The sequence below is a fragment of the Acomys russatus genome, chromosome 3, assembly GCF_903995435.1.
Source record: "Acomys russatus chromosome 3, mAcoRus1.1, whole genome shotgun sequence".
Taxonomy (NCBI): Eukaryota; Metazoa; Chordata; class Mammalia; order Rodentia; family Muridae; genus Acomys; species Acomys russatus.
In genome coordinates this window covers 68,708,256-68,730,047 of record NC_067139.1, presented here as the reverse complement: position 1 = coordinate 68,730,047, position 21,792 = coordinate 68,708,256, and the positions used below count along the sequence as shown (strand labels likewise).

Here is a 21,792-nt window from a genome sequence, read left to right as displayed (position 1 = left end):
ATAATACCCCGGGGGCTGGAGAGATGGCTCAGTGGTTAAGAGCACTGTGTGCTCTTCCAAAGGACCCGGGTTCAATTCCCAGCCACCACATGGCAGCTCACAACCGTCAGTAATACCAGTTCCAATGGCAACACCCTCACACTAAAATAAAATTAAATAATTTATTAAAAAAAAAAAAAAGAAAAGTAATACCCCATTCTCCCCGGTGCCCTGAAATGAGGAAGGTTGTCCATGGTGAAGCAGATGCAGTGTGCAGATGAGGATTCCAGAAGCTTCTGAATGTTTCATAGGCCTCCACTTGACATTGGCTCAAAAGACATGGAATTAGTAGGCAAAACTGCTTCTTCCCCACCCCCTCTTATCTGCAGGGGAGGGATCAGTTCTCAGCTGGCCAGGCCAGTGTCACTGATACAGCTGGTGTCATTGTTACCTTCCACTAACAGATCACTCGACACCTACCAACCCAGGCGGGGCTGGGTTTGAGTAGAGGTTTGGACCCTTATTGTCTCGGGTGAGGCGATGACACAAGGCACTGCTGCAACGCAGTGGTCACTAAGGATCCTAGGCCTAGACGGTTCCCTGCCTCTGCCTCCCTTCACAGCTCCTGGATTCCTGTTGCTTGGCTAGACACTTCTGTCCTAGAAGATAATGAGTTCATCACTGGCTGGGACCTGAGACAGAACGAAGATGCTCACCAAGAAAAAGAACATCTGGAGTGGCCCCGAAGTGAGGAGCTAGGGCTAGAAGATTGGCCCCTGGCCTGGGCTGGGGATCTGCCCGGCCTTGCGGTTGTGACTGGCTGCTCTCTGGTTGTGTGTTCTCCGCAGCACCATGCTGCAGCAAATCCTGCACGACATGTACATCGACCCGGAGCTGCTGGCTGAGCTCAGTGATGTCCAAAAGCACATCCTTTTCTACAAGATGAGAGAGGAACAGCTTCGGCGTTGGAGGGAGCGGGAGGCATGGGACGCCCTGGCTCAGGCGGAGGGCCTCAGGCCCTTGAAGGTCAAACGAGGTATGTGGCTTGGAGACACCGATCTTCCGGGAGGTGAAGAAGTTCATGAGTCAAGGCTGGGCTCTCCTTTCATATGGGAACTAGTGTGATAAAGACAGAGGAATTGGAACCCTTGTGCTGGGGGCTCTGGTCCCACTAGCTTGAGTTTCGAGCCAGGATTATAGATGAAGGCTGTGGCTGGGACTAGGCAGGACTCAGATGGGCTGGGGAAATGGGGACTTGCTTTGTTATGTCATATAAGGCCCCCAGTTCTGAGAAGGCACCATTGAAACTGTCCTCAGATGGTTGACAATTGCATGGTGGGTAATAAAGTACATAGTCTTTTCTTTCTCTTTTTCTGATTCTGGGAATTGACTCTCAGGCCTTGTGCAGGTTAGGTAGGCACTCTACCGCTAAGGTATATGCCCAAGCCAAGCGCGCATTCTTCCTCTTCGCATCAGTTCTAGTCAGAGTGCATTGAAGTTTTGTAGGTCCTTCCCCTCTGGCGTGCAGACTCCAGTTTTCAGCTCAGGCCTGTTCTGTGCATCACGCCTCTCCGTGTGTATGTCTTCATGCCAGACAATGCCATGGGTTGTGTTTCAAGTCCCCCAGCACATCTGTCAGAACGATGCCAGGAAATTTTCTTGTACAATGAGTCATCATTTTTTAAAATTACATTTATTTATTTATTTATCTTATTATTCTTTATTTATTATTTATACAGTATTCTGTTTGCATGTCTTCCTGCACACTAGAAGAGGGCACCAGATCTCATTATAGATGGTTGTGAGCCACCATGTGGTTGCTGGGAATTGAACTCAGGACCTTTGGAAGAGCAGGCAGTGCTCTTAACCCCTGAGCCATCTCTCCAGCCCATGAGTCATCATTTTCAAATGCCAATAACAACTTCAGGCAAGAAGCAAGGGCCCGAGCCATCTTTCAGGTGATTAATATTCAAAGTTATTTGTTAGTCAAAGCCATGGACTGGTGCTAACTGACCTGCTTGGGACCTTGAGTCAGTGTCAGGCAGGCTAATGCACCTTGCACAAGTCGAGGTCCTGCTATGGAGAGCAGCTTTTGTGTATGGTGGAGTTGCTTTACGGCCTCTTGAATACATTACCATAGAGTAAATTCAGAGTCACCCATAATGTGCTGGTGTTGCATGCATTAAGCACAGAGATCAATAAAGCACTCACCCTTGGTGTCATTGATCAAGCGGGAGCCCAGATTTGAAGCTTCAATCTCCCTATGTCTTCTGTCCCCCTCTTGTCTGTTGTATGACTCTGCTTACATGCCTGCCTGAAGACTGGCTTGTGACTCAGTCCTTATCTGGGTGTGTGTATCTGTCCCTAACAAAGGATTTTTCTCTCTCTTTTATTGAACAGTACAAAACACATCACATGGGGGAAGGAATGATGTGAGCTTCACAGAAATCCTCAAGAAAATTTTATGAGACATTAAGTCACTGACCCTAACTGACCCAGATAACAAAGACTACTATAAGCATCACTGTTCATCAAGCAGTATTCATATGTTGTATTCAACACTTATGGTGAATTTTCATTTTATAATATTGCTTTCAACCTATATTTGTTCTTTACAGCCACTGGTGATTATAACCCATGTATTAGAACACATGCATTGCTCTTGAGCCAGGGGCATGGGAGGTGCCTGGTGTGACACTTGGCTCCTGGTACTTGAGTCAACAGTATTCCCTATGCTGATACTTCAGTCAGTGGTGTGCCCTATGATCCATCTACTCAAAGTCTCAGACTTGGTACAGTTCACTAATGCCAGATGGATTAAGATTACAGCTACGCATTAAGCTTAAATTGTAAGAGTTCATTACCTAGGAGATCCAAGGCAGTTAAGGTTGGTTGTTATATTGTCTTCTTAAAGGCAGATTAAACAAATAGGCAGAGTACACAGTAGGACAGGAATCTTAAGTCTTTTTTTTTTTTTTTTTTAAGAAAAGAAATGTGTATTTGCTTTATTGACAGCACCAGGCTTCAACTTGTGTGAAACAAGTAGATCCTGTGAATAGCACCATGGTTATGAGTCTAGCCTGCTCTCCCAAACCTTACAATTTAGTGAGTCCACAAGGGCTCAACAGGGCATCTACTTGTGATCCTTAAGTACAAAGTCTTTCTCCTGGGTGATGGTCCATGTTTTCAAAGATGGCGTGACAAACTGGGGCAGGATTGTGACTCTTATTTTTTTCATGCCTTTGTGGCCAAACACTTGAAGAGCGTAAACCGAGAAAGCTGTATCGAGCCCTTAGCAGAAAGTATCACGGATGTTCTTGTAAGGACAAACCAGGACTGGCTTGTCAAACAAAGAGGCTGGGATGGGTTTGTGGAGTTCTTCCACATGCAGGACCTAGAAGGCGGCATCAGAAATGTGCTGCTGGCTTTTGTGGGCGTTGCTGGAGTAGGGGCTGCCCTGGCGTATCTAATAAGATGGCCTTGTGAGTGCAATAGGTGCCTCTTACCTCCAGCCACCAAACCACATGCTTCTGTGAAAACAAATGTATTTATGAAGTTGGACTTGAAGCTGCCACGGCTTTAACAATCTATCTTAAGTCTTACATGGCCTCAGCGGGTATGACTGACTCTGGCTGAGAGGTGCAGCAAAACCAGTGTGTTAAAATACAAGGAATGGAGGCAGAGGCAGGCAGAGCTTTGTGAGTTCGAGGCCAGCCTGGACTACAGAGCGCGGTCCAGGACAGCCAGAGCTGGTACACAGAGAAACCCTGTCTTGAGAAAAAAAAAAAAAAAGAATACAAGGAATAGTCTTACTAAAGCACATTGGTTGCCAGGGCTCTATACTTTGCAACACAAATCTAGTTGCTTTCTTCTTTGCTCCAGTGACCCTAACTTGGCCTCTATCTATTCATCAAGTAAACTGCAGCCTTGATGTGTTCAAAGTGTTCAATCCAAGCCAGGTCCTGTTCAGGGCTGGGCATACAGCCCATCATTGGATGGGAGGAATCTGTTCCTCATTCTCCCATCTTACTTACCTTGTCTTCATCCTGTGGCTCCTCCTGGTACTGGAGGACCTGACACTTCCCAGGAAGGATGGAGGCTGACCTGATACCTTCAGTGGACAAGGGCCTCCTGGGAAAGTTGTCAATGGGCTGCCTGATGAGTGCTTGCCGGCTTTGGATATTAGAATCTATAGTTTCTTTCCAGTTCAGTCCCGCTGCGACGGCTGGTTTTCAGTCAGTCAGGATGCCCATATCCTTGTCTCAGTGGTAGGATATGCTATTCTACGGGTCCTATCTATGGATGAAAAAGGTATTTGGTTTGGTGTAGATCTTGGGAGGTTGTCTAGTTCCTGGACCTCTGTTACACCTACCAAATATGGTGCCACAAGTTGATGGGGCAATGGTTGGGCCTGGGAACGCGGTGGAGTTCCTTGAGCCAAAGGAAGAGCTGAGGGAGGGTCATGTGTGTCACTGGACCTCACAGTCCTAGGTCCTGCAGAGGAAGGTGTCCTGGAAAGCCAGGCAGTAGCCCCCACTGACTCAGAGATCACAGAAGACTTGCCCCAGAAAAGTCAGCTAAATTTCTGCTGTATAATACCCTGTAAGACTTTAAAGAAAGACAACAGATGAGAGATGGGAAGCTGATCCAGTTTCTCCTTAGAGTTCCAAAAGAGGTGTAGTGTGGAGTCCAGTAAAGGATGCTCAGTGGAGATGTCCTCTGGTCGTGATGCATTCTGGGTATCCTCCAATCTCTTTCTGCCATGTGTACAACCTTTTACAGTAGCAGCTCTTTTCCTGGTCTCGTTCTGCCCCCTCTTCACCACCTTTGGGACGTTCCTTTTACTCCCAGGTAGTGGTGACGCGGGTGCTTCTTTAGGAGTGGGATTAGTAGGGAGAAGAGTCCCATCCCACACATAATGCCTAAGGTCATGTCCGTTGCTATAAATATGGATTTGACACTCAACTATGAGTTGCTAATGCCCTTCAGGGGAAGGAGAGAACTTTCCATCTTCTGCACCACAGTGCTGCTCTCAGGCACTGAGTCCTGGGAGTGCAGTGTTGAGACTTGTCTAGAGGGTGCAGGCCACATCACACAGCAGTGGTCTCCACATTACAAAGGGCTCCTAGCAGGAGGGAGGCTGCCACAGCCCCTCCCCAGCCTCCAGCCCAGCAGACTCTCCTGGCTCCTGGATTCCCCTGCTTTCTCCTTCCAGATGCAGAGATAGACCCCCATCCATGTTTTGTTCCTTCTCCCTGAGCCCGAGAATGTCTCTGCCTCCTGGAAGATGTCTGCTGGAGTCCATGACATTCATAGTTTTTGACGAAGTGGGCTTCTCTGTGGAACCTGAGTTGTTTCTGAGGGATTGTGGCTCTCAGGGCGTCTTCTGGCTGTGGATCCATGTCTGTTCATTATGAGATCACAACTTGTCTCAACTCAGACATGACACTTTCATTTGTCTCACACTTATTTAGCTTGGCAGTTTTCAATGAAATCTAAAATAATATAATTTTACTGTCTTCAGCTATAGAATGCTAAGGAAAAAATGAATTCAGTACTTTATCCTAAGAATGCATTTAGCCAGTTATAAGTTAATTTGACTGCTTAGTATTTTGCTTCTTTTCTTTAAATGTTCATTTTTCATTAGCAAGCATTACTAGAATTCCTTTAGGCATTTTCAATACTTAATTGCCTTGCTATTGTGAGTAGTGCCACAATCAGCATGGGTCTGCAGGTATCTCCTGGGCAGGATGTAGACAGCATCCTTGGAGTCCTTGCTCAGTAATGTTAGCCCAGAGCCTGTGGTACTTCTGTTTTTTCTTTCTTTCTTTTTATAAATGATAATTTATTCGTATTACACCCTGATTGTTACCCGCTCACTTGTATCTTCCCATTCCCACCCTCCCTCCCTCTTCATCCTATTCCCCTCCCCTGGACCTCTGACAGAAGGGGACCTCCTCCCCCACCATATGACCACAGCCTATCAGGTCTCATCCAAGTAGCCTGCTTCCCCTTCCTCTGTGTGCCACCGGGGGCTCCCTGCCAAGGGGCTATCAGACCCAGAAGGTGGTACTCTGCAGCCCACAGTTCAGTCTGAGACAGTGCTGGTGCAGCATCCTGGCCTGCTTTTGGTTGGGCTTTGGAGACTATGCCCAAGACTGCCTGGGCCCTGGAGCCTTCCATACATTGGCTGGTGATCCAAGGTCAGATCCACCTACGTTCTCCATATTCTGGGGTCTCCTCTAGGCTAGCAGACCCAGACACTGGTGCTCTGCAGCTTTCAGTTCAGTCTGAGGCACAGAGTTGGAGGTGTAGACCACAGATGCAGCTCATAGGCAGGTATGCATGGGGACTCGGCACCTATCCACTGAGACCCAGGGACCCCTTTGTGGACCTGCTGGATGGCCTGAGTCCAGACCCACCTGTGCTTCACATATTGAGTACCCCTTTCACCCAGAGCACTCCAGCTCTGGTGCTCTGTAGCTCCCAGCCAGGTCCTGCTGATCTGACACTGTGATTGAACCGAGTGTCTGTTTTTCTTACTATTGGCAATGCTCTCTTGCTGTATCTATCTGCCCTGCCCCTGGACTCTTGGGGGATGGCACTGGTGTAGGAGGACTTGCTCCTCTGTAGCTTCTTAGCACAAGGGACCAACCCTGGCTGTAGCTTTTGCTGCCGTGGCATTGTGATTTATCTTTTACTTGTCTGACTCTCCCAGTAAATTCCAAACTGCTGGAACTTGGAGCTATACTTCATTGTATTTTCTTTCCTGGAGACTAGATCTGGGACAATGTTGAATACCTGTTTTGAACAAGAAATAACTGGAATGCCTCTTCTACACATATAACCCTCACCCCTGACGGACCTCTGATATGACTTTAGGTGGCTGCTGCAAAGTCTGGCATCTATTCTCTGACAACTGATCCACAGCTGGGAAGTCCACAAGCCACAGCTTTCCAGCCCCACTCAGCCTGAGTCCTAAGGCTTCACATCTGTCTGGTAACTCCTTTGGGAAAAAGAAAGATGCCTAAAAATTTAACTGCAAAAATATTTATGTGGAGATTCATCACACACTGACATCTGCATTTTCATATATAAATTATACATTAAACTCATTTGGATTTTTTGGTGCAGAAGATTCTTTTCTGGGTAATTACATTTGTGATTTATAAAGAACAGAAAAGAGAAGGAACCCATTGAGGAATGCGTGCATCCTAGGCCAAGATCCCATTCAGATTTTAGCCCTGCACTTCAGTGCTACCCCTGGGACCCACTTAAGCTCCACTCTGGAAAGTTCTAGAGGAGGGAATGACAATACCCCAGGAGTCAAAAATCTTTTTGTTGGAGGGTTGAGGTGCAAAATACCTGATTCCTATTCTGGACTCATGATGAAGAGCCTTGAAGGCCCTACACCCTGTGTCCAAGCTTTGTTTAGGCACATACCTGAGTGCTCCCCATGTCTCTGGGTGTCTATGTGAAAGGCAAGAACCTCTGACCCTACTTGACGTGAGAGTGCTGAGCCTCACAGAGCAGATGCAGTACAGCCAAGGCCACCCAGCTGCTGAGAAATGGAATCAAATACACATCCCATGACTTTGACCTAGAGTTTCACCACCGAGATTTTCCTATACAATTTCTTCTGATCTTAGAACGCCAATCAAATGAATGATCTGTTACCTGTTCTCTCGTCTAGTCACTTACTCATTCATTCACTTGTACCAAGGGCTGACCTTGATGCACTGCACGGAATTTTAGCCTTTGGAACTTTGAATAGAAGGATCATAATTGACACAAGTGCCAGGCGCCAGGTATTGTGCAAGGCATCTGTGTGGTGGCTCAAAGTAGGAACATTTGTCCATTGGGTTTTTTCCTTTCCTGAATACTCACCTGTCTTCTCAGTTTCCCTTCTCCTAATTTGTTCTGAAGGACACATCTGCTGTGCCCCTGTTGAGTGGTATGTTGGCCTCTTGGGATCTCTCTGGACAACACTGCTCAGGTATGCTCAGCCTAAAGCGGTGTTGTGTCCTTCTGGCCATCGTCTCCATTGAGCCTCTTCCTTTAATTGGAACATTTCCCAGATTCTATAGGCCTGAGCTCACCATCTGCAAGCTCAGGTCATACTCCAATGGCCCTTGCAGGCAGGTGAGGGCAAGATGTGCCCTGGCTTCTCTCTAGTTATATCTGATGAGGCTGTGAGTAAACCCAGGGGCCAGAGATCATTCGAGTTCACAAAACTTTGTGACTTTCACAACTTTTGGACACACAGCTGGGACTAAAGCTGAAATGACAGGTTAGACCTCTATTATAGGGGGAAAGGAGAGGATGAGGATGTTGGGAGTCAGGGATGGGCACATATTGTTTCTCTCACTAGGAGACATTTCTGTTTTCACTTTCTCCTGTGTAGCCATCTCCTGACCCAGTTGTAGCAAATGGAGACCCCCAGCTTGAAAGCCTGCTCATCTGTTGTCATGTTGACTGTTTATGTTCAATGACTCGGTGGAGTCAATTGTTATGGCTGACCATTTGTTGTTCAACGGGAAGTTGTGTTGTCACATTGAGACTCTGGGATAGTGTCATACCTAACTCTGCTCCTGCAAGAGTTCATCCAGTCACTCCAGCATTCCTAGGATCTGTGCGGTGTCATCTTTCTCTTTGTTCCTCTTGGTGTCACCAGACCTTAGGCTTCAAGTTCAGAGTCTTGCTCCCTTCCACGTCCTTGGTGCTGGAGTTAAATTCTTAAGCTGTTCAAGGGCAAGAAGTAGCACTGTCTTAGTTTCTCTGTTCTTGGATTGTGTTGATTCTATTTTAAAAAAATGTGTATAGCTTGGGGGATGGAACCATGTCCCTTGGATCTTACCATCTGATGCTATAACCTTGGAAATTCATCTTATAATGGGAGTAGCAAAACTTTTCTAATGATAATGGGGGGTTTAAAAAAAGAGTCTTCATATAAAAATCCTCAACCACCATGCAGGCACATATCATAAGAGGCAGGTCATACTTATTTTCTTCTTTTTCTGGTATGGTAGTGTGGGAGAGGGCATCTCTACTTGGCCAACCTCAAATATTCTGTAGCCTGGGGGATAAAGGTGTAGCATAGAGTGCAGAGCTTTTTTCTGTGTCTCTCAAGCTACTACTCCTAGTATGATTTGCAAATTTATTTTCAATGCGTAGAATAAATGGAAAGAACTTTAATCATTGCAGAAGACCTCCTTTGGTTTTTTTTTTATGTTGATAAATATTCTTATGGGTGTAATGAAGACAGATTTTATGATGAGCGTGGGAGATAGTCCACTGAGAACTGCTGTGATCTGCTGACAATGGGAGGCATAGCCTATGGCTTGGAATGATCCTTGTTATGACTATGCTTGGACATGGGGGTCTCTGCTTGGTCAGAGCAATGGAACAAAGCTAGTGATCTCTGAAAGAAGTATGAACATTGGTGTGTGCTCATACATTTTGCCAATGGTCTGTGACACAAGAGAAGATGTCATATAGACACACCTCTATGCTCTACCCATCTGTTTTGTGTGATCTAGTGGGCCTTCCATGTGTTGTTGTTCCAGCAGGTTCATGGACTTGACTTCGATAGATACCACTGTGTAGCTCATATTTTATTCTGAAACCAAACCCAGGATTCTGAGACAGCAGCCAGCGAGTGAGCATCTCAGTGGTACAGTTTCAGCATCACTTCCCTCCTGCAGCTCAGTCTTTCCTCTGTACTGGGAGTTGCTAAAACTACTTTCCTTTATAACTGGCTGCAAGTAGTTAGTGGGCCACTGTGCAGAATCCTTGGTGTCTACCCTATACACATGGCACCAGCTGATGGCCTCTGGTCCTTTTCAACTGCCTTGCTTCTATTCCTGTTTTGCTTTTCCCAAGTCTCCTGAGGCATCCCCATCTGTCAAAAATCACTAAGGTTCACAGCTCTCTGTCTCCATGCCAGCTTTTCAGAAGCTTCGATGCTCCAAATTTACCAGGTAGTTGGTGAGAAGGACCAGAGCAGAAACTATGGTGAAGTAATCATTGGTAGGGACTGTAGTAATAGCTCTTGGTATCTAACAGGTGTGGGGGACCGCAGGGGTGAGGTACACTTTTTGAAGTTATTGAGAAAGACTTACTTTGTATGGAGCCCTTAAATTAAATACTAGCTCTAGATATGCTTAATCTACAGGGAGTGTCAGCTGAGAGCTTTTGGTAGGAGGATCTTGGAGGAGTCCTCAGCAAGTGAGTGTAGCAAGCTAAAAAACAAAGGGTACCAGCAAGTCAGGCAAAGCAAGAACAGTTACATTCTTTGGGAATAACTCACCCAAATGAAGACCTGCCAGGCCTGTGTTAATCCTGCTTAGCCTCACCTTCTTACTGACCTGCAAGCTGTCCTTGTATGTATTTTATGAATTAAATCATGATGCACTGTTGATTGTAAAAGACACCCAGGTTGCAGAAAGGTTAAAATGTGTGTCTTTGAGTTGATGAAGTGAGGGATGAGCTCTGTTTGGGTTGAACAGATGAAATCTCAGGCAGGCTTAGCAGCCTGCACTGGGGAACTAGGTAATAGGATCTGAGCACCCACCTGCCTTCTAGGATTCAAGTTTCCATTCTTCCTGCTTCCACACACAGCGTTTTCTTACGGTTTCTTCTGTACATACAAAAGGATTTTGTTTATCTATTTAATTTTTTGAGATGTTTAGTTTTATTTTCTGTGTATGAGTGTTTGGCTGAATGTATGTCTTTGCAGTACCATGTTGGTGTGGTTAGAAGAGAGAACAGATCTCCCAGGGTTGGAGTCACAGATGGCTGTGAGCCGCCTTGTGGAAGCTGAACGCAGGTCCATCCAGCGCTCTTAATTGCTGAAGTATTTCTTCAGCTCCTAAAAAGACATCTAAAGGATAATTAAATGCCAGCAATAAAAAAAGCAAAAGTGTAACAAAATTATTAGAGGAATACAGAAAAATGCAAAATAAAGACATTTAAAATATGGAGCAAGGAAAATAAAACATCGTTAAATAAAAAACAATCTCCTTAATAAATAGTTTTGAAAAAGACAAAGGCCATCAAGATGGTTCAGTTTAGTACAAGTTTTTTTGTGCAAGCCTGATGACTTGAACTTAACCCCTAGAACCCACAGTAAAAGGTAGCTTGCAACTATTGTCTGCTAGTCCTACCTTGAGGTAGGAAAGTAGAGACAGGAGGCTAAGCCAGAAGACCAAGTCCAGCTGGCCTGGAGCATGTTCTGTGCATGGCAGGAACAAGCGAGACCGTACATCAAACCACGGTAGAAGGAGACAGTGAACTTCTGGAAGTTGTCTTCTCCACTCCACACGCATGCCATGGCACACACACGTTTATGCACAAGTCCTACATGTATGCAAGCATATGCACACATAATAATAAAAACTTTTAAAAGAACAAAACAGAAGATATATGAAAGGAAAAGATTTATAACATAAAACAGATAAAATATTAATATTTAGGAAATATACACACGTTTTCCAAATCAACTAGGAAAAGACAATTAAGAGGAAAATTAAGAAAATATCTGAACAAGAAGTTTACAAAAGGACTATTTAAATCACAATGAAGATGTGAAAAAGATCACAAGCTTGCTGCTTGTGATGGCTAATCATGATGTCAACTTGACAGGGCTTATATTAATTTAAGAGACAAACCTATGCCCACCCCAACCCCAACCTCCCAACCCCCAAAAAGTAGCAGCCTAAACAGGAAGCCATGGAAGAGAATTCTTTTTTTTTCCCCCGAGACAGGGTTTCTCTGTGTAGCCCTGGCTGTCCTGGCCTCACTTTGTAGACCAGACAAAGATCCGCCTGTCTCTGCCTCCCAAGTGCTGGGATGAAAGGCATGTACCACCATCATCAGGCAGAAAAGAACTCTTAAAAAGTGTGACAAAGATGCTGAAGTTAGCACTCCATAATTGCTGGCTTCCAGAGTGGGTGCAGGGGAACAACTCAGTTCCGCTTAAGAGAGAGGCCACAGAAAGTTTGACCTGATCCAGTGAGTATATAGATGGCACAAGTTGAACTTGGGTTTTTATTTTTTATTTTTAAATATTTTGGTGGGGAGGTCACAAGGGACGGACATGGAAGATTGAAGTGCATGATGTGAGACTCTCAAAGAATCAATAATAATATTAGAGTCAGGGGATGAGGAGAGGAGGGAGGGAGGAGGAAGGGAAGGACAGAGGCGGGGGAGGGAGCTCTGGGTCTCACAGGTTTTGTTGGGGTTTGTTGTTGTTGCTTGTTTGTTTGCTTGCTTGTTTGAGGTGGGAATACCTACCCTGGATGTGGGTAGCACCATTCCCAGGAAAAAGAAAGCATGGGTCTACAGAGATGGCTCAGGTAAGAGTACACTGTTTTTGCAGAGCACCTGAGTTGGGTTCCCTGCATGGAGACAGGTGCCTTTCCAGACTGGTACGGAGCCCCAGTTGGGGATGCTGGACTGAGCTGTCCGGATTTAATTTCTCTTTCCTTGTGTCATAGACTCTTGTGCATGTCACCTCCTCTTCCCCCTCCACCTTGGAGGTCAGCGGGGACAGTTCCTGAGAAAGGCAATCAGGGGATGCTATGGCCTTGTAATCTGATCCCAGGTCTCAGCTCCAGCCTTGTTGAAGCAACAGCTTGCAGAAGGCTGCATTGCTTTTCTGTCTTTTAGGGTGGTGAACACTATTGCTTTCTAGCTTTTTCTCACTTAAAAATCAACAATGTTTCTTAGGGGGTTTTCCATATGGAAATCTATTTTTTACATTAGACCTGGAGGTGTAAATTCTTTGGGTTTGTTTCCATGTCAATCTCCCCTGAGTCACTTCAAAATTACTTTAAGCACCGGGGATCATTTATTGCTAACCTGTTTCGTGGGTGTGCCAAAGTTGAGTTCAGGTGTCTAGATTCTGTGAGATGCTGAAGACTTAGGCTTAATATTTTCAGCCCCCCTCCTATGACAAAGTAAGGGATTAATGCCTCGGACATTGTCCTAGGTGAGGACAATGTGCTAATAAGGAACAGGATAAAGATTAGGGCACTGAGCTTCTCCTCTTTCTGTTGTTTCAGTCCATAAGGAAATCCAGATAAGGAGATAGGGTTGGAGGCCGAATGGTGGGAAAGCCTCTGTGATGACTGCTACAAGTCCTAAGACATTTCCCTTCAACAGGCGGCATCATCTTGAGTTGGAGTGTGTGTGTGTGGGTGTGTTATCATCACAGCTTAGAGTACATGCTGGATGACCGACTGTGAGGTCTGTACAGAACACAGTGTAAAGTAAACTATACCATCGACCTGATGTTCACATTCTCCTGGGACTTTGTATTATTACTATTTTTTCAGGTGGGGGGCGGGGCGGGCTTGTATTATTTATGTAGAGGCTTTTGAGTGGCATTCGGTGACTGGTTTGAGTTTTGGCTCTGCACACTCACTAACTGTGGCTGTTTCTACATACTCATTTGGCCTTAGCAAGATACTCGAGTGTCTCTGTCAACTGAAGATAATAGGACATATGCCCTGGCTTTGTGGGGGAAGATGAAATGACACGGTCCCAATGAAACCCAATATGCTATAAGTTATTGATTTGTAGTAGCTTAACAGTACCCATTGTATACCTCACCAAGTTATTTTTGTTTTTCTAGGATGTCAAATTTGTAGCGTAGAACAAATGATACCTGCCTTGAGGGAACACACTTCTTTCTGGGTCACAGACCCGCAGGATTCTCTGAGAGATGTCATAAAGCCACACATGCTTTTACCCTTAAGAGTTTTTATTGCATGTTTCTAAGTCTGGCTTCTCCAGAGACACAGAACCATTAGAATGGGTATGTATTTACAACTTTAAGAAACCAGCTCATAGAGAGTAGAATCTAAAATCTATGGCCTTGAAATGCAAGCAGCAGTTCTAGGTGATAGTCCTTTTCTTAAGGAAATCTTGGTTTTCTTTTTCTTTCTTTCGTAAGGCTTATAGCTGATGGGATGAGTCCTGCTGCATCGTGGTGGCTCCTGTGCTCTGCTAAAAGTCAACTGACTGTAAATATTAATAAATCCTTTAGAGTAATACTCAGACTACAGAACAACCAACTTAGCACCACATCTAGCCATGTAGCCATATAAAACTAACCATCTCAGGGCGAGGGAGGTGGCTCAGCAGGTAAAGGTGCTTGTCACCAAGCATGAAACCTCAGTTCGATCTCCAGGACTCATATGATAGAGCGAGGGAAGTGACTCTTGCAAGTTGGCCTCTGACCTCCACATATGTTCTGTAGCATGCACACCCACACATATGCATACACACAGACAGAGAAAGAAATTAATGTGATAAAAATTATATTAGCACAGTATGCAATTAATCATATCCATATGTAGTAAGTACATATACTAAATGCTGACTCTGATATCAGGCTATGTCCTCAGACATATCAGTGAAGATGGCCATGGAAAAGAAGATTCTTCCAAGTAATGTATGTGTCAGAATCTAAAGATTTCAAGAAAAATTTATTTGGAACCAGAAAGTGGGCTACAGGCAGGGCTGTCTTCTCTCTCACCTGGTCATGCTTTTCTTTGTGCACTGTTTCAACTGAAAGGCTCCTCATGCTGTTTATTGGCGTGGTATCCAGTATCTCTCTCATGCTATCAAATGCCATTACCATGCTGTCCAGTGTCTCTGCCATGCTATCCAATTGTGAGGACACAGCCAAGAATGGAGTCCTGTGAATTGTTTTTGGACTGTGTTTTTCATGTCCCTCCCAGGTGTAGCGGATAGGAGTGAGTACACTTGAGGTTATTTGGCACAACTGGACATTTTTGATTACACGCCTCTGTGGAGAAACATGTTTTTGTCATGTGCAGCTCTTGTGATTGTACACGTTACCCAGGTGACTCTTTGAAAAAAAATTTTACTTAAGTAATTTATTCAGATTACATCTCACTTGGTTTCCCCTCATTTGTATTTTCCCGTTCCCCCTCCCTCCCTCTTTCATCCTATTCCCCTCCCCTAGGTCTGTGACTATAAGATCACAACCTATCAGGTCTCTTCCTGGTAGCCTGCTTACTCTTCCTCTGAGTGTCACCAGGTCTTCCCACCAAGGGGAAGTGGTCAAATAGGGGGCATCAGAGTTCATGTCCGAGTCAGTCTGTACTCTCTACATAATTGTGGAGAATGTGGTGTCTATTGGCTAGATCTGGATAGGGGGTCTAGGTTTACTGCATGCATTGTCCTTGTTTGGTACAGTAGTTTGAGCTGACCCGCCTGCAAGAAGACCATATGGCTAGCGGATCTGGACTCAGGTGACTCTTCTTAACCCTTAGGGTATAAATTGTCTGATATTCCAAATAGAGTTGGCTATTGCATGAGATTTTAGTCGGCCTCATTTTTAGGCTCCATTCCTCCAGGTGTCTCCTGCATGGTATCCAGTGTCTCCCCCAAGCTATCCGCTGTCTCCCCCATGCTATCTGCTGTCTCTCCCTGTGCTATCCAGTGTCTCCCCTGTGCTATCCAGTGTCTCTCCCATGCTATCCAGTGTCTCCCCATGCTATCCAGTGTCCAGTGTCTCCCCATGCTATCCAGTGTCCAGTGTCTCCCCCATGCTATCCAGTGTGTCCCCCAAGCTATCTGCTGTCTCCCCCATGCCATCCAGTGTCTCCCCCAAGCTATCCGCTGTATCCCCCATGCTATCCAGTGTCTCCCCATGCTATCCAGTGTCTCTCCCATGCTATCCAGTGTCTCCCATGCTATCCAGTGTCCAATGTCTCTCCCGTGCTATCCAGTGTCTCCCCCGTGCTATCCAGTGTCTCCCCATGCTATCCAGTGTCTCCCCCATGCTATCCGGTGTCTCTCTATGCTATCCAGTGTCTAGTGTCTTCCCCATGCTATCCAGTGTCTCCCCCGTGCTACCCAGTGTCTCCTCCATGACATCCAGTGTCTCCCCATGCTATCCAGTGTCTCCTCCATGCCATTTAGTGTCTCCCCGTGCTATCCAGTGTCTCCTCCATGCTATCCAGTGTCTCCCCTATGACATCCAGTGTCTCCCCTATGACATCCGGCCCCTCCCCTATCTATCCAGTATCTCCCATCCATCCAGTGTCTACTCCATGAAATCCAAGTCTGAATTCATGTGACCTTAAATAACCCCATTCTTTTGTATCACCTCCAGATTTTGTTCTTTATTTGTTTGAAAAGAGGGCCATGGGGAAGATGGGCTGCTTTCTTTCAGAGTTCAAGATTTGAAAGGTAACACTAGGAAAGAATTCAGATGTAGTAGTCAAAATGATAGAAAATTTTTCAGTTAGGGTCCAGCATCTTGTTGTGGTTGGCCAGGATTTTCCTTGTTTGAGAGGCCTACATCTTGGGGGACCTGCCACCATTTAGGCTGACTACAACTGCTGACCACTCTATTCTTGCATCGGTAAATACATCTTGGTGAAAACATCAGAGTAGAAAGTTGGTGCCTTGTAAACGCAGGGAAGAATCATCAAAGAGATAAGAAATGTTTTAGGACCTCTCTTGGAGACAATGATCAGGTGGTGAGGCTTTGGAGGAAGGCATGACAAATCAGCTGTGTTCTATCTTGGGCTTCCTAGCATTTTCAGATACCAAGTATCTTTTTATTTGGAGAAGAACCTGAATGCACAACTCTAATAGTGTCCTAATTCCTTAAAAGCTTTAATGTAGATGTGTGTATGATGTAAAGCGGAGCCATTTTTTTTCCTATGAACATTAGTTTCTCAGTATTGTTAGTTGAAAACAACCCCCTTTTAAATTTCATTATCTTGGCACTGTTGTTGAAAAGCAATTAGCCAAATAAGTATGGGTAGTTCCATTTCTGGATTCTATCTACTAGTTGGCCATTGTGTGTGTCTACCTTATAGAAATATCAGTGGGTGTGGCTTTCTAGTAAGTCTTGAAGCTGTAGCTTTGTAGTAAATTTCTTTCTTTCTTCTTTCTTTCTATTTTTGTTTTTTTGGGGTTTTTGTTCCCCTCACCCCCTGAGACAGGGTTTCTCTTGCAGCCCTGGCTGTCTTAGACTTGCTTTGTAGACCAGACTGGCCTCTAACTCACACCAATCCATCTGCCTCTGCCTCTCCCGAGCGCTAGGATTAAAGGTGTGCCCCACCACACCCAGCTGTAGTAAATTTCAAACTGTAAATATATAGGGCATTCAACTTTGGTTTTTTTCCCCCCAAGATTTATTTTGTTTATAATAGCTTTTTTATTATGCTAAAACTTTTTAAAAAAAGATTTATTTGTTATATATAGTATTCTGCTTATATGTATACCTGCATGCCAGAAGATGGCACCAGATCACATTATATATGCTTGTGAGCTATCATGTGGTTGCTGGGAATTGTACTTAGGACTTTCAGAAGAGCACCCATCGCTCTTAACCTCTAAGCCGTCTCTATAGCCCCTATTATGCCAAATCTTAAAATCAGCTTTCATTGTGGACATTTAAGGTAGCATCAAATGTTCGGATCAATTTGGACTTTTAGAACAGCTCCTCAGATACTGGGGTTCAAGGTATACCCCCTACCCTGTGGCCATCTTTGTTGACTCAGTATTCTGTTAATGAGTCCATGGCTTATTTGCCCTTTTTAGGCTACTGTAAGCAATATTTCTATGAACATTTATGTACAAGCTTTTTTTTTTTTTTCTGGCTGGTTGTTCTTTTTGAGGTGGGCCTTTAATACAGAGCATAGGCTGGCCTCAAACTCACAGGGATTTGCCTGCCTCATCCTTCCAAGTGCTGGCTTTACATGCATATGGTACTTACTGTGCCTGGCTTCACATGTACATTTCTGTGTGAAAACATGTTTCTGTTTCTCTTGGTTGGAATCTCTGGGTCATCTTGTAATTCCATATTCCAAGCAGCAGTTACAAGGGGACTCGTTTTTCTCTATTTTTGTCAATTCTTGTTATTATCTGTCTTATTAACGCCTAGCAGCTGTGGCAAGTTATGCTATTATAGTGTTATTCATTTGTGTGTGTGTATACATGTGCCATCACATGTGTGTGAGGCCGACCTGTGGGAGTCAGTTCTCTCATTTCACTATGTGAGTCTCCAGGGTCTCCAGGTCATCAGTTTTGGCAGCAAGCACTTTTACCTGCTAAGCTACTTTGCCAGCTCACATATTATGTCTTTACAATAATACTTAAAAATTTCTCATTAAGATCATTTGATTCTCCAGTGATAATAAAAATAGTATAAATTCCATGGTTTTTAAATACCTTTGTTAAAAGTCTATGTTTGTACTTAAGCCATTCAGATGCATTTCAGAGCCATTTTGATGGCAGTCTAGAATCTATAATCTTAGTCTTCAAGTCTCACAGTATATTCAACTATTATTCAAATTCTGTGTGTATCCTGCTTATGTCTGTTCCTTATTTTAATATGTGTTTTGTGTCCATAAATAAAAAGTTTCATAACCTGTATATAAATGGCACATTCTATCACACTACTTAATTTTATAGGTCTTCATTTTTTTTTAAAAAAGAGATGTAATTATGTTGCTTAACCTACTTTTCTTGCCACACACTATGGCATTTTCATCCATTTTCCTCTATTATTTATGTCATTTTCAAATTTTCATATTTTGAGCAACGTTTTGAGGAATCATTTTGTCTAGGTGTTTCTGAATACACACGCAAGGCAGCTCTCAGATTGTTTACTTAGAAGTATTGCTTTCCAGTCATGGTGGGGAACTTTTCAACCTTATATTAAATATTGCTAATTATCTTCAAAATGGTGGCGCCTGTGCCTTCTCCTGTGAGATAAAGTGAAGAATTTTTGTTGTTCTATGTCCTTGCCACTTTTGACACCATTACACCTTTCCATGCTTTCCAGGGCTGTAGGGACAGAATGACAGCCCATTCCTGGGCCCAGACCATATTTTTAATTGGCAGTGAAGTATTTGTGATATGTTTTTCAGCCATTTACTGGAATTCTTTGTGTAGTCCAGGTATTAAGCCCATGTCTTAGGTCAGTATAATATAAGAAAACTAAGCTATCAGGTTATGGGATGATTCTCAGAGTGTGGCTCCTGGCTTCCTGTGAGATTTTGAGACCCTTCCTGGGTGGTCAACCTGTAAGGTTAAACTGTGCTCTTTTCAGTCATACTTGTCCCGAGGTTGTAAGGTGAACAGAGGTTGCCACCGTTAGTATCTAGATTGTCTCCTAGAGCCCCACACATTGAAGGCTTGGTCCTGAGTTTGGTGCTATTTGGAGGTGTTGCGACTGCTGGCCTGGCACCATACTGGTAGTGGTCAATGTATTTTTCATCATTCCATACAAGTGAATGGTGACTTCCCTCTATTATAAAATAGTAAACCTTTTATCATGTGACAAGTGAGAAGGCCATGTAAAGCATTGCTCCTGCTACAGTGTGCAGGGGTATACTGGGGAAAAAAGAAAGAGTTGTGTGCCTTGTCATTGGAGATATGTTCCCACAAGGGATTATGGGACTTCACTTTCTTGCCCTCTCTGGAGCATCTGCTCTGGTATATGATTCCACCATAGTGTGATATCCCGTACTGGGTCGGCTTGATCATATCCTGAAATCCCCAAATTGTAAGCCCAAGTAAACCTTTCTTTATTAGTTGACTCGCTTAGGTATTTGTCATAGTGATGGAAAGTCAACCAACGCTGTGGAAATCTGCTGGCACCATACTGGTAGTGGTCAATGTATTTTTTTACCATTCCATACAAGTGAATGATGACTTCTGTCTATTATGAAATAGTAAACATTTTATCATGTGACAAATGAGAAGGCCCTGTAAAGCATTGCTCCTGCTGCAGTATGCAGGGGTATACTGGAAAAAAAAAAAAAAAAGAGTTGTGTGCATGTTTCAGTAATTTGATAAACTAGCCTCTTTCATGGTCCACTGTTTTTATTTAAGAAAAGATTTCCAGGCAATGATATATGTATTTTTCATAGGTGAGTACTTAAACACAAATAAAGAGAATCTGTTACTTCAAGAAAAGGAGCTGACAAAATTTACACAGATGATAAAATTCCTGCTTTCAAGCAAAAAGGTTAAATTTTTGAAACATGTCTATCTGCTACAGTGAGCTTACAAATTTCCCAAGGTGTAATCCCTTTCCTATAAGATCATGATGGTATTTACAAATGCAGCTTTCCTGATAATGTAAGATAAAACCCATATTTGGAAGACCTGTGTGATGCATTGACCCAACATTTTCCAAGGAACCAACGAGCAAAGTACCAAAGGCGTTTCTGAGTGCAAGGTCTGTTCAGAACAGAATATGAACCAGTGGGGTTTTACTTTAGAAAAAAAAAAAAAAAAAAAAAAAAAAAGAAGAAGAAGAAGAAAGAAAGAAAAGAAAAATAAGAAAAAGACCTGTCTTGTTCTGTAGCCAGACTGGCCTGTGTACTGATTTTGATTCTCCCATCTCTGCATCCTGTGTAGCTGGGATCACAGACATGTACAAAAGCATGCTTTGATCCCAGCACTCAAGAGGCAGATGCAAGCCTGTGAGTTTGAGGGTAGCCTGCTCTACCCAGTGAGTTTCAGTACTGCCATGGCTACCTACATAGAGAGATCCTGTCTCAAAAAACAAAAACAATCACAACAAACAAACAAAAGACTTTTTTTGGAGCTAGAGAGATGGCTCAGTGCTTGCTGATCTTCCTGAGGACCAGGGTTTTGTTTCTAGCACCCATACCAGGTCTATCTCAACCCCCTGGAACTCACACACACACACACACACACACACACACACACACACACACACACACCACCACCACCACCACCACCACCACCACCACCACACAAAACAAAAATAGAAATAAAATCTCATAAAAACCTATAGAACATTTATTTTGAATTAATTATTATAAAAGATATTAAGTTCATTAATTCAGATGTATTTCAGAGGAATTGCAGGTTTGGAGAATTCCTAAAGAATTCCCACCCAACTTCCTCTAATGATAACATACTTATGTCATCACAATAATGACTTTTAATGTAAAAGGCTCAATGGCCTTATTGAGATGGTTTAGATTTCATGTTGTGATTAACATTTAAGAATCTACTACTAGTTTAGAGTCCCAATAGGATGTCCTCCCCTCTGTAGAAGGATCCAGAGGGTCCTAGAAACCTACAAGTAGAACATTATGATAGGCAGATTTGGACCCAGGGGTCCCGCTCAAACTAAGGCACCAGCCAAGGACAATACAGGCGGTAAACTTTAAGCCCCTACCCAGATCTAGCCAACAGTCAGAACAATCTCCACAGTTGAGTGGAGAGTGGGATATGACTTTCTCACGTACTCTGGTGCCTCACATTTGACCATGTCCCCTGGAGGGGGACACCTGGTGGCACTCAGAGGAAGGACAGCAGGTTACCAAGAAGAGACTTGATACCTTATGAGCATATACAGGGAGAGGTAATCCCCCTCAGGAACAGTCATAGGGGAGGGGAATAAGGGGAAAATGGGGGGGAGGGAAGGGAAGAATGGGAGGATACAAGGGATGGGATAAACATTGAGATGTAACAAGAATAAATTAATTTAAAAAAAAAAAAAAAAAGAATCTACTACTAGCTGGCCATGGTGTATGTGCCTATTATCCAGCACTGGAGAGGCTGAGGTGGGAAGAGTAGGATTCAAGACCATTAGAGCTATAAAATAAATTCAGGGCAAGCCTAGGCTACACAGCAAGACCCTATGTCTAAACAAACAGGCAAACAGAGTATCCACACTTATTTGAACCTTCATTCAGTGTGTTACCATCTGTCCCTATTTTATCCTCCAACTCCTTCTATGCTCCCCAACATACCCCTCTCCTAATGTCATTTTTA

At 43.9% G+C, this 21,792-nt stretch overlaps 1 protein-coding gene across 2 annotated transcripts in view; it reads left to right on the top strand.

Annotated features, from left to right (window-relative positions):
• The first annotated feature begins 571 nt into the window (after window positions 1–571).
• Window positions 572–21,792, top strand: part of Sh2d4b (SH2 domain containing 4B) — a 77,922-nt gene continuing 56,701 nt past the window's right edge. The window contains exons 1-2 of one of the 2 annotated variants that reach the window (XM_051143384.1): window positions 572–1,015; window positions 3,593–3,595. In XM_051143384.1, coding sequence (XP_050999341.1) covers window positions 832–1,015; window positions 3,593–3,595 — 187 coding nt within the window. In that variant the 5' untranslated portion in view covers window positions 572–831. The remainder of the gene's footprint in view (window positions 1,016–3,592; window positions 3,596–21,792) is intronic. The other variant, XM_051143383.1, reaches the window with a different exon arrangement.